Source organism: Paralichthys olivaceus, chromosome 6 (assembly GCF_024713975.1).
Source record: "Paralichthys olivaceus isolate ysfri-2021 chromosome 6, ASM2471397v2, whole genome shotgun sequence".
NCBI lineage: Eukaryota > Metazoa > Chordata > Actinopteri > Pleuronectiformes > Paralichthyidae > Paralichthys > Paralichthys olivaceus.
In genome coordinates, this window is record NC_091098.1 from 9577549 (window position 1) to 9589541 (window position 11993).

At 40.4% G+C, this 11993-nt stretch overlaps 2 protein-coding genes across 2 annotated transcripts; one reads left to right on the forward strand and one right to left on the reverse strand.

The window, feature by feature from the left end:
* The first annotated feature begins 447 nt into the window (after positions 1 to 447).
* On the forward strand, positions 448 to 7332 carry lrrc47 (leucine rich repeat containing 47). The gene is made up of 7 exons (XM_020089045.2): positions 448 to 1068; positions 2122 to 2580; positions 2666 to 2782; positions 2956 to 3071; positions 3959 to 4061; positions 4296 to 4385; positions 5380 to 7332. Exons 1-7 carry the CDS (start codon positions 499 to 501, stop codon positions 5605 to 5607), a joined length of 1683 nt encoding a protein of 560 aa, XP_019944604.2. The 5' UTR covers positions 448 to 498; the 3' UTR covers positions 5608 to 7332.
* A 506-nt stretch (positions 7333 to 7838) lies between these two features.
* On the reverse strand, positions 7839 to 11234 carry LOC109630726 (L-rhamnose-binding lectin SML-like). Its single transcript, XM_020089051.2, has 9 exons — positions 11116 to 11234; positions 10503 to 10535; positions 10340 to 10399; positions 9803 to 9938; positions 8592 to 8695; positions 8459 to 8503; positions 8244 to 8376; positions 8024 to 8127; positions 7839 to 7914 (listed from the first exon to the last, which is right to left on the reverse strand). The coding sequence occupies exons 1-9, from the start codon at positions 11144 to 11146 to the stop codon at positions 7892 to 7894; spliced, it is 669 nt and encodes a 222-aa protein (XP_019944610.2). The 5' UTR covers positions 11147 to 11234; the 3' UTR covers positions 7839 to 7891.
* Between the last annotated feature and the right edge of the window lie 759 nt (positions 11235 to 11993).

An 11993-nucleotide genomic window follows, 5' to 3' on the forward strand; every position in this document is an offset into this window, starting at 1 on the left:
ATTCTAAACTCATTGACTCTGCATGGTACATTTCACACCATAAGGGGAGAACGACAAACAATACTATGATTCCACAGGATTTCTATATGAATTTAACAAACAAGTAAAAAGTATCAAAACTGTTATCAAATGTACAATAAACCTTTCAATTAGCAATAAGAAACTGTTCAGCCCTTTTTCTTCTCTTTTCTCTCTATATTTATGTTGAATATAATTCTAACATAACGTTTTTCTAATATTTATTTATCTACATGAAAATTTGAACATGCACATTTGTAAATAAACAATTTAATGTATAATTTTCCTTTCATACTAAAAACATACTAAAAGTAAAGTTACAAAGGGACTTTCAAAAGCCAATAATGCTGTAATTAAAGGATTCTCCGGGTGATAGTCATTCTCATCACACTTACTGAAGGGATCGTTTTTTATTTTGAAAATGGAAAGCGGAAGTCTCGTAGCCCTCAGTGTTCACCAGAGTCACTGGAGTGAGGCAGCATGGATGACATGGAGACCTGGCCAGAGATACAGAAAGCTGCGACAGAGAAGAGGCGTGAGCTGGTTTTACAGGGTCCCGGTGTGGACACGAGGATTTCCTCTCATGGCGGACTCACCTCGTCCATCTACTCCCTCACCCTGCTCAACTACCTGGAGGTGAGCCAGTGTCCGAGTCTGACAGAGATCCACGAGGAGATCCGGAGGCTGACCCACCTACAGAGCCTCATCCTGTGCAGGAACAAACTCGCCTCCTGCCCGGATGCCATCGGCCTCCTCGGGTCCCTGAAGGTCCTGGACCTGTCGGTCAACAACCTGCAGGTTCTACCGGAGGGCATCACCCAGCTGAGCGAGCTGAACACCCTCAACGTGAGCTGCAACAGCCTGGAGGTCCTGCCCGCCGGCCTGAGCCGCTGCACCAAGCTCTCCACCATCAACGTCTCCAAGAACCGCATCACCCGCTTCCCCGCGGACCTCTACTCGGAGCGGCTGGACCTCCTCAGCTCCCTGGTGGCCTCCGACAACTCCATCGAGGAGCTGAGCGGAGATGTCCACAAGCTGTCTGCTCTGAAGGTGGGCCAAAGATCACATCCCCACTCTTTCCTGGGTGCATCAGTGTGACGCCGAATCCAAGAGGAGCTGTCTCTGGTTTTGTTGAATAGCTTTAATTGTAGCTGACGATGATTTACATGTGGTAATATACAATGTATTCCATAAACTGTAAGATCTTTAAACACAGTTTGGTGGGTAAGCCCACACCAGTGACTGGAAAGCAGGGCAGGCAATGCAGGGTGTTACATTGGGCCCCAATCTGAGAGGAGGCCCCTGTAGGGCTGTCACTTTTTATTCTAAATCTCAGCATTTATTCAAACCTGGGAGGGGTGATTATTAATACTGGTTAAAATCACTAATACGAGAATTGAAAACAAACATGGGAATGTCTGATTGTGCATACCACCTACTGGCCCTTTCAGGGAGAACCACCTTGTTGGTGTTTGATGTATTGAGTCTACGCAGGTGGAGACATGGTTTTACTCACATTAGACACTAAAGCTACCAAGTAGAATAGCAATGTGTCATCGATGCAGACACAAGCAAGTACACAAACCCTGGCATCACACACGCACACACATTTAACTGTATCACAGGGTGATACAGTGATACATTAATTCAGTGCAAACTGGAAAGGATGTGCGAAAAGTACATCGTACTGTACAGCCCTGAAACTGTAATGACCAAATTCAAAATATACCATCCTGAAGTGCATCAGACCGTCTGAAATAGTTTGCCGTGTGATCCAGCAGAGGGTGCTCACCATCAGCTTGACCCATTGCATGCCCTCTTGACCTATCAGTAAAGTAAGTCAGATACCGTTCGACCTTGATTTTTGGAAAAAAGCGAAAGCCCTAGCTTACCTTTGTTAACAGCAACAATTGTATAGGGCCCCCCTAATTTTTTTGCCTGGGCCCCCCAAAGTTCCTTTGACACACCCCTGCTGGAAAGTAATGTATCCAGGCACGCTTAAAAGAAATATTCTCTGGTCTGCTGTTGTTTATCCTCACATGGTGCTAAACCCAATGTGCGGTTGGTACTTAGGTCTTGCCCTCTTCTTGCCTGTCTTCCCAGGTTCTGGATCTCTCTGGAAACAAGCTGAAGGAAATCCCGTTTGATCTGAGCGACTGCCCCAAGCTGAAGGAGATCAACTTCAAAGGCAACAAGCTGAACGACAAACGCCTTGAAAAGATGGTCAATGGTTGCCAGACCAAGTCGATCCTCGACTACCTCAGAGGAAAAGGGAGACAGGGAGAGGATGCAGGTGATGCGGAGGGCGGACGCAACGCAGATAAAAAGAAAAAGCAGCAGCAGCAGAGGAAGAAAAAGGAAAAGGTGGCAGAGGAACCTGATGAGGTGGAAGAACTGAACAAGATGGTGGTGAGGGTTCTCCATGTTTCGGACGCGCCCACAGCACTGACGGTTAAAGTGATGGCGGAAGTTAAGGATGTTCGGCCCTACTTGGTGTGCTGCGTGGTCCGAGGCATGAACCTAAAGTCTGGGAATTCTCTCAAACGGTTCCTCGTGGCTCAGGTAAGGTCAAGACCTTCACACAGTGGGAGAGCAGACCATGTTGACAATAACGTAAACCAAAAAGACTTCCCTGTTGTTTTTCTAGACAAAGCTTCACGACGATTTGTGTGGTAAACGGACCACGGCAACCATTGCAACTCATGATGTGCAGCTTCTCAAAGGTCCACTGACATATGACGTCAAACCCCCCACCCAGCTAAAGGTACGCAGATGCAGAAATACTAGTTCATTATTTTAAGTGTTCAATCCAGTTTCGAGAAATCAAATCAAATAAACAAAGAATTTTAGTGACAGAAAGAAATGTCTGCTGGTTCCTGTGTTTAAGTTGCAGCGTGGTGCATTGTGATTGTCACTCAAGAAGATAATGTCTGTTAGATTGTATCACTGGGCCGGAAGGAGATGACGGCGGTCGAGCTGATGAGACACCTTCACCTCGAAGCAGAGGAACTGAGGAAGCAGAAGAAACGACAGAATGTAACTGGCCTCCACAAGTAAGTACAACCGACAGTATGACACACAATGTTTCTCAGCAGTAGTTATAAACCCAATAACCTAAACGCACTGTAAGGAATCACAAGCTTATTAATCAAGCATATTTATTCTGCAGGTATATCTAATCACTATGTATTTAATAGAAACCTATTTAACATTATTGATCTGTCAGTGGTATTAAAGTAGTTGCCAGTGATATTTGACATGACTCATGAAATCATCTTCACTTCAGTGCTTTAAACACTAAAGCTACTTTCAGACATGCACTGAACTTCAGAGATCCTCGGTAGTTTATGCGGAGGACGTGTTTATGTGAACGCAAATGTTGGAGTGAGAGCCTCTGGAGATGTTGGAGACTTTCTCTACTTGGATCCCTCGTATAAAGTCCACAGAACGTCCTGGAGGAGTCGATGTGCGGACACGCCAGGGGATCCACTGCTGGATTCTCTGAGATCAAGTGGGGGAGTTGGTGACGCTTCTAACACGCAACAGACGCAAAAAAAAAAGGAAACAATTATCTCTGGGTGAAAAAGCAGTGTCACACACGTAGAAGACACTTTGTGGTGATAAGAGCTGATGCCGGTGTCAACGTGCCATAAACAAAATCACGTGATCTCTGCAGTGGAATTAATATGTTACATCCTGCCTCTGCCTGCTGCACGACTGAGCAGAGACCTCCCACTGTGATAAGCAAACTGCGGATTCTGTCCAGACCCAATTCTCCAGAAGTCCTCCTCAGGACATGTCTGAAAACGGCTTGAAACCTGCCAAATCAATGAATCTTAACTGTGTGTGACGGCTTCCAGGCCTGCCAGAGCTGGGGAGTATTTCTTTTTATGCTCTTGTCTCTGTCAGCCAGTCTGTCAGCTATGTCTTTTTTTTACAGATACCTGCAGCTTTTGCAAGGAAAACCATTCTATCCCTGCCTAGTTGACGCAGAGGGACACGTCATCTCATTCCCACCTATTACCAACAGTGAGAACACCAAGGTGTGTGTGTGTGTTTTCTTCCTGTCTATCATAAGAGGGCCTCCCCCTTAAAGAGGGTTTCAAGTTTAATACGTTCATACAGAGGGAAAACTGACAATATTTTATTATATACATACATATGCATGTATATGCTTGCCTTATGTGCCACATATTTTTAGTGTTGCCCCAAACCTGTCAGTGTCTTTTCATGATATAATAAAATGAATAACAGGATCATGTGATTGTACTTTACAGATCAAGAAGACTACCAAAGAGTTGTTTTTGGAAGTGACAAGTTCAACCAGCCTTCAGACCTGTAAAGACATTATGGACGCTCTGATCGTAGTAAGCTTCTCCTTTACTCTCTCGCTCTCTCTCTCCTTCCTCTCCTCATTAAAGACTGAGTTTGACATAAACACCTTGGTACAACTTGGACAAAGGCAACATCGGTACAAAGTGTGGAAGTGAATCTGAGCTCATCAGATTTGCAGTGTAGTCTTTTGACAGAGGGTGGTGCTAGAGGAACGTCTGGTGTTCAGTAAAGAAACCACAAGAGGAAATTTTGGTTTTCATTGCAGCTTCCAGAAGAAAATGTGTTTGTCGTCTTGAGATCTGATCACTCAGACCACATTGTGGGGGCGGAATGGGACACATGTGGCCACATTCTTCATTTTCATATAGAGCAGGAGACACAGACGAACTTAATGCTGTCCACTTGTGATTGGATTTCTCATGACGGATGTTATTACCTGTCTGAACAGGGCTTCGTGCATCATTTTAAGGAAATGGAAAGAAGCTTATGAAAAGCAGGACTTACCCTAAGATGTTGATACTCTGCTGCAGTTAGAGCAAGAGCAGATGTCATCTAAAAGCTCATTAGTGGATGTGTTGCAGTTTCTCTAATGACACTGATATTCCTCTATTTATGTGCTGAGTATAGTTTCATTGCCTTCCCACACTGACAAGTATAAAGAGAAAAGATTTAGAGTGAACTGATGAGAAGAAGTGAGTTCCCCACATACGCAACCTTATAAGCAGAATACACAGTGTTAGAGTTCTGCAGTACTGCTCACACTACAAAGCATTTTTGTCCTAAATGCTTAATTGACATGGGGGTGCACAGAAAAAACTAAATTCATTCCAATCAATATAACTAGATATACATGTCCATACTAATTCATTCACACTGTTCACTATTTTGGACCTAGATCTCAGAAATGCAATGAAATCAAATGCAATGTATCCAGAACACGGAGAAAATTAGTGTTACAGTCTTATAGAGGCAAGAAAACCCAAACCTCACACGGGCGTTTAAAGACTGTTTTCTGTTTCATCTCAGAAAATGGCAGAGTTAAACAAGTTCACAGCAGATCATCGGGAGGAGGCGGGGTCAGACGTGGAAGGGGAAGGCCCCACCGAGCCGGCGGAGGCCAGCGACAAGGCCTCCAGCGAACTGATCGTCCAGCAGGTCCGAACCGTCGACCAAGACGGGAACCTGAAGGTCGTCTACCCGTCGAAGACTGACCTCTCCTTCAACGACATCAGCAATTTGACCGTCGTCTGGTAGTCGTGCTGTTGATAACCTGCGATGTCTGTATTTAAAATGTGTGTGAGTGTAATCGGATTTGCAAATCTATACAAAGGAAAATTTGAAAATATTTATTCAGAATCCATGTGTGTTATTGGATTTGTACATTTGTAAATAAATATCTGCAAATACATATTCAGAATTTGTTTGTGTGTCATCGTTTGAAAATGTGTAAAGAAAATATATTCAAATAAGTATTCAGATTTGCAAGTGTATTAATATCTGTAAAAATATAGAGAGATTAATGGCTTAGTATTTTGCCTCAAGAGCTGAAAATACTGACAAGTCATCAGTTTCTGCTCAATATGTTTTTTTACACGCGAAATTTGCTACACATCTGCTGTGGCAGAGCCGCAAATGCGCAGCAATCCGCAAAAGACGTGTCGACATTTGTCTTTTCAGCAGCTAAAGCCTTAATACCACTAAGCTGCGGTAGCCATTAATCTCTGTTTATGTTTTCACAGATCAGATTTACAGATATAAATACACTTGCAAATCTGGATACATATTTCAGGATATTTTCTTTACACATTTTCCAATCTGATTAAACACATGGATCCTTAATTTGTATTTGCATATATTTATTTGTGTACAAATCCAATAGCGCACACCCACGGTTTTTGTACATATTTCCAAATTCGATTATACACACACAGATTTTAAAAACAGATTTGAAGTTTTTTTTTTTACTACACATTTGGAAATCTGTTTACACACATTCAAAGTACAAATGTGTAGATCCATGTACACATGTAAGAGATTCTTTTTCACATTCACAAATCTGATTACACACAGAGGCACATTTACAACATGAAAAAAATGTAGGGTGAATTTGTTTTTTGTTTTTTGACAACTTTGATTGCAATTGTTTTCTAACCACACCAGAAGAAAGAATGGTGATATCATACTCAAAGGAGACGTAACACAGCTATTGGTGCTATTAGTGTTAGCTGCCTGAATTTGATGATCTTGGAAAATGACATTTTAAAAAGCATTATAAAAAAGCTGAACATATGTCTTCCTAGAAATATCATTAATTTATATTAAAATATAAAAGTCAATTTTCCCAAGCCTAAATAAATAAACTTTACAATAATTAAAAACATTCTGTTAAAGCTGTATCACATTTTTTATCAAATCAATTAAAATTCATTCTACAGCTTGAAAAAAAAAAATTATTCATTCAGTAATTTGCTGATTGGGGCTTATAATTGACATTTAACCCTCCCCTGTCTGTAACACCACCCCCATGAAGTCATGTTATTTCCATGCTAACTTTTAGTAAAAGTAATAATAATCAGATTGAAGTTTAGATGTCCCACACTACCCAATATCCCAGATTACCTGAATTCACCCTACATGCTTTAACTTCAGGGAGCTCAGGAAATCCTGGAAGCATCACCTCTTGAATTTAAACATGTATGATTAATGTACAGCTTTTTGAACCACATGCATTATAATTACAGACAAAGTCCTTTTGCCTCTAACATAAAGCTTGATTAGTTCAGACATTGTCTGAATACTCTTATTTTTGTATTATTGACAAACTGACAACAACTTACTGTATACCGAGCATTGATATTCACATTACTAAAGGATTTGTAAAGCTGTTTATCAACACCTGGTATTTTCCCTCTAAGCAGCAGCAGTTCATGTCTGTATGAGGCTTAATAAACTCTTCTTCTGTTTTCACTCATTATACAATATTTCAAATGTGTTTTGTCAACAGGATTAGGCACAAACAGCTGGATCCATTAAATCTTTGGTGCAGATTTAGGATTGTTTGTCCTTGGAGGAGCTATGTGCTGTATACGGAGCGTGATTTTAGTTTTGTCCCTTCCATTGTAACCACACACTTCTTCCAAACAGTCATAAACTGCATCGCTTCCTGAGCAGCAGATTTGTGTGCTTCTGATCGAATAGTCTTCTGTTCTACATTTCTAAAGACATTTATTTCTTTATTAGTGGGCATTTTAAGCATATTAAAGTGTCTACATGTAAACCTGCCTACTAATATGAATACTTGTTTTGCATCCCACTTAAAAGACTAGTTCAGATTTTTTCTTGTTCAGGGCTTTATGTCCTGTTCGTGTCAAATTTATTTATAAAGCACAATTAACAACCAGAGTTGATCAAAGTGCTAAATTAAATGTATTGCAATAACCTCTTACAACCATGTTGGTATTGTAGTATACTCAGACGGTGGCACATTTATTTTATTCAGCATATGTTTATTGTGATGATGTAATTTTTTTACAGTTTACTACTGAGGAGTGACCACAGGATCTGCAAAAGAAAAAAAATATTAAATGAAGAACAATCATTCAGCTATTGAACCACTTTTTTTTCCTCACCACACAGTTGTATTATAGTCTCTCTAGACACAGCTACTTACATTCACACCGGTAAGCCACCTCCAGGTACTTGTAAATGCCTCCACAGGGGTCTCCAAGCACTTTGTTTCTTGCAAAGACAGAACAGCTGTTTTTCCCGTTACAGCTGTGGATGCAGAGGAACAGATGTGTTTTGGAGGTGATGAATTTTCATATCTGTTGTAAAAGTCTCTCCATCTGCAAATTATTATATTCTATTTAGTGAAAGCTGAACAACTGTACCTGTCAGCAACTTTCTTAGTGGAGCCGAAGCAGTCAACACGTCTAAGCTGAGATGCAGGCCGCATATAGGAGCAGGTAGTCTGGTCACGGCGTCCGTAGTCAGCTCCAATCACAAATATAACCTGCCCTGGATCTGACAAAAAAGAAAGTAGTAAAGAAAAAGCTCATCCATGGACCATAATTAATGCAAAATAGAAAACCGGTTTTAGTCTTACCACAGAACAATTGTGCCGTAGACCCCTCACATGCAACAATGTGAACTGTTAAAGCAACACAAATCCCATTAGACATCACACTCCCAAACGTATTTACAGCTTTGATAGGTTCTCATGCAGATGTGAGACTGACTTGCTGGGTCGCAGGTGTAGTTGGTCTCCAGATATTTGTAGATTCCTTGGCAGGGATCAGAGGCACGGTTTGGTTTTATCTCACATGTCTTCTTGCCATCACACCTTTAGGAGAAGAGCATGTTTTCAGCACAAAGCAAAAGCACAGGAGGGTGTGAGATGACAGATACCACTCAGGCAGGTGGATCCTTCTCTGCCCAACCTACCCAGGATTCACTGCGCTTTGGTGATGAAGCATTTCATCAAGAGATAATGGTGCCAGTAGGCAATGAGCCCAAACACACCTTTTTAACAACCCAAAGGGCATCAATTGGTGGCTGGGACAGTCTCACCTGTATTTATTGTGCTTGGTGGAGAACTGGTTCTGCCACTACGTGCATAATACTTGCTTGACCTTATGCAACTGCCCATTTTCAAGATGATGCCTGGACTCATCTTTCTGGTTGGAGATGTTTTTTCCAGCCAGACAAGAAAGGAACTCATTGATGTCTCTGCAGTCTTTCCCCATACAGGCATCCTATTTCTGAGGCTTTCTTCATTGAAGGAGTGCCCTTCTCTTTGAGATGTATGCAGACTGCAGAGTCTTATCTTATGGAGTTAGATGTCTTTTTGTGACTATTTAATAAACTGTTTATAGGAATTAATCAGATTCTCACTGTTCAGAGGAACAGAAGAAATATCTCTGCGAATAAACAGATTTCTCTTATTTTGCAACAACATGCTCTAGTTCTAGGTATGAGGAAATAAACATTCAGTTAATGGAGATGTTGCTGCAATACTCTGCAGCACCTCTTTATTCTCTCTTGACTTCCTGGAAGATTGATGACTTCAGATTCTCCACCACAATGAGCAGAACCATTTAAATTGTGCGTCAACATTCATATCATTACTCACTCACTCCTTTTGTGGGCTTAAGTGTAAGTAGTCTCCCACCATAACTCCCCTGTGACCCGCCCTAAGCAGTCGATACACATCATTATTTCAGCCTGTATGGTGCTTAAGGGCCTTTCCACCATGAGTACGTATTCGCATAATGGAATTGTTCACTTTGCTCATTCCTACAGTACCTCTCTGTTTATCAACTCTTATAAAAGCACTTGGTTACACTATTATATTCCGAAGCAGATGTGCTTCGTCCTTTATAAGGATGAACATGTAAATATATTTTTGCATCATGGGAAAAACTGTTTAATTTAGTTGTTTTAAATGTACCTCTCCTTGATGACATTCAGAGCGCCCTTTTGAGAACAATTTGTATTTGCAAGTTGTTGCGGAGGTCTGCCCTCACTGCAGGTCTTCTTGTTTGAACGTCCGTACAGGGCTGCCTTCACATGGATCACTCCTAAATCTGTTAACACACCAGGGGAGGAATTCAGAGAGTTCTTATAAAGAGATCAGTTTATGCTTATTGTACACAGACAGACCCTCTCAGCTTTTTTTAAACATAGTCACCTATAAACTATTAATCCAAATTGTTTCTCAAACATTGTTCAAACATGCAGAAAATTTAAAAGTCATAATTTTATGAGGTTATAAGATGTTTTATTATGATGACGTTTGCATTGAAAAAAAAAATTAGGGTTGTGACATTCGTGATAGACATTGAGTAACTTTGCAGATAAATGGCCATTGTTAATGTGCACCATCCACATTGTTTCAATGCCTGGACACTAGCTGAGTCAGTTTATTGCGGCCTCCAAGATTAAGTGTAATATTCATTGTGGAAACTAGGATATAGAAAATTCATACCACAGCTCAAGTATTGGACATCGCCGCCATTGTCACAGGTGATGACAGTCTCTGTGGAGACTATTGAAAAACAGATATGAAAGTACAAATTGAAATGTGTCCAAGGCACATAAAGAAAATAAATTCATACATTAGCACATAGCACATTCTCTCATGTGTTTACCTGTTGTCTGGAGCAAATATATTGTTGCCAGCACTGGAAAAGAAACAAAGTGTCAAAATGTCTCAGAAAAAAAACATAAGTGTGAATTACAAAGTGATTTACTTCAAATCTCAAAGATTATTAGGTTTGGATTTATTTTTTAAAAAGACAATCTACTCCGAGATAAATAAGAGGAAAAATGGAACACACTAATCATTTGTGCCAAAAACACATTAACAACCCTGGTGCAACAGCAAGCACATGGATGAAAAACATTTTCTTCAGCAGTAGGTCAATAAGGGAAGTCAGCTTACAACCAACTGGTAGCAGGCTAGTTACCAATAACCTCCATAACCCGTCACCATAGACCACCATTATAAAGTCAAAAAAGGTTTAGTTGTAAAAGAAAATTCATTCATTCATTTCAATGGGAAAACTTTTTGACAAAATGTTGATTATTTCAGAAAGTATGAAATATATTGTAACACTCCATCAGGGTTTTTTGTGTGGATCAAAAGTTCCTTCAGGAGAAACGACTCCTCTCAGAAATAATAACGTTCCAAGCCTCTTAATAAACAGCAGAAACAAACCCCACATTCTTCTTCTTCTATTTCTCTGTCAGGTGTGTACTCACACAGTGTGGTGCTGAGTCTGAAGTGGAGCATGGTTTCAGAAGATCCCGTCCAAGTGATGATGGTGGCTGGGACAGTCTCACCTGTATTTATTGTGCTTGGTGGAGAACTGGTTCTGCCACTACGTGCATAATACTTGCTTGACCTTATGCAACTGCCCATTTTCAAGATGATGCCTGGACTCATCTTTCTGGTTGGAGATGTTTTTTCCAGCCAGACAAGAAAGGAAGTCATTGATGTCTCTGCAGTACTTCCCTATACAGGCATCCTATTTCTGAGGCTTTGTTCATTGAAGGAGTGCCCTTCTCTTTGAGATTTACGCAGACTGCAGAGTCTTATTTTATGGAGTTAGATGTCTTTTTGTGACTATTTAATAAACTGTTTATAGGAATTAATCAGATTCTCACTGTTCAGAGGAACAGAAGAAATATCTCTGCGAATAAACAGATTTCTCTAATTTCCAACAACATGCTCTAGTTCTAGGTATGAGGAAATAAACATTCAGTTAATGGAGATGTTCCGGCAATACTCTGCAGCACCTCTTTATTCTCTCTTGACTTCCTGGAGTATTTATAAATAGCAGAGACTGACAGTCAATGCAGGGGGACTTCACAGAGACTGACTGTTTTCAATAGAACTAGTCCGATTGGGAATTTCACGGCCACGTTATGAGAACACCATAATAATAATAAATAATAAAATAAACATATAAAGTAAAGATTCAATAACTAATCCCTGATACTGTAAAACATCAGGTTCAATTACTTTATTAAACAAATTATCACCAAAGATTTCAATATAACAATTTAAACGGAATAATAGATTAGTTGAAAGTAATGTATGAGACTTATGTTATTTTTACCTTGAGGTTTTTCATTTA

Coding starts and splice junctions, on each gene's coding strand:
- lrrc47 (XM_020089045.2), top strand. CDS start 499: ATGGATGACATGGAGACCTGGCCAGAGATACAGAAAGCTGCGACAGAG. Junction 2,581..2,665: donor AACGGTTCCTCGTGGCTCAG/GTAAGGTCAAGA, acceptor TTGTTTTTCTAG/ACAAAGCTTCACGACGATTT. Junction 4,386..5,379: donor TTATGGACGCTCTGATCGTA/GTAAGCTTCTCC, acceptor GTTTCATCTCAG/AAAATGGCAGAGTTAAACAA.
- LOC109630726 (XM_020089051.2), bottom strand. CDS start 11,146: ATGCTCCACTTCAGACTCAGCACCACACTGT. Junction 8,696..9,802: donor CTGAATGTCATCAAGGAGAG/GTACATTTAAAA, acceptor CTTCTCCTAAAG/GTGTGATGGCAAGAAGACAT. Junction 8,377..8,458: donor TACGGCACAATTGTTCTGTG/GTAAGACTAAAA, acceptor CTTTTTTGTCAG/ATCCAGGGCAGGTTATATTT.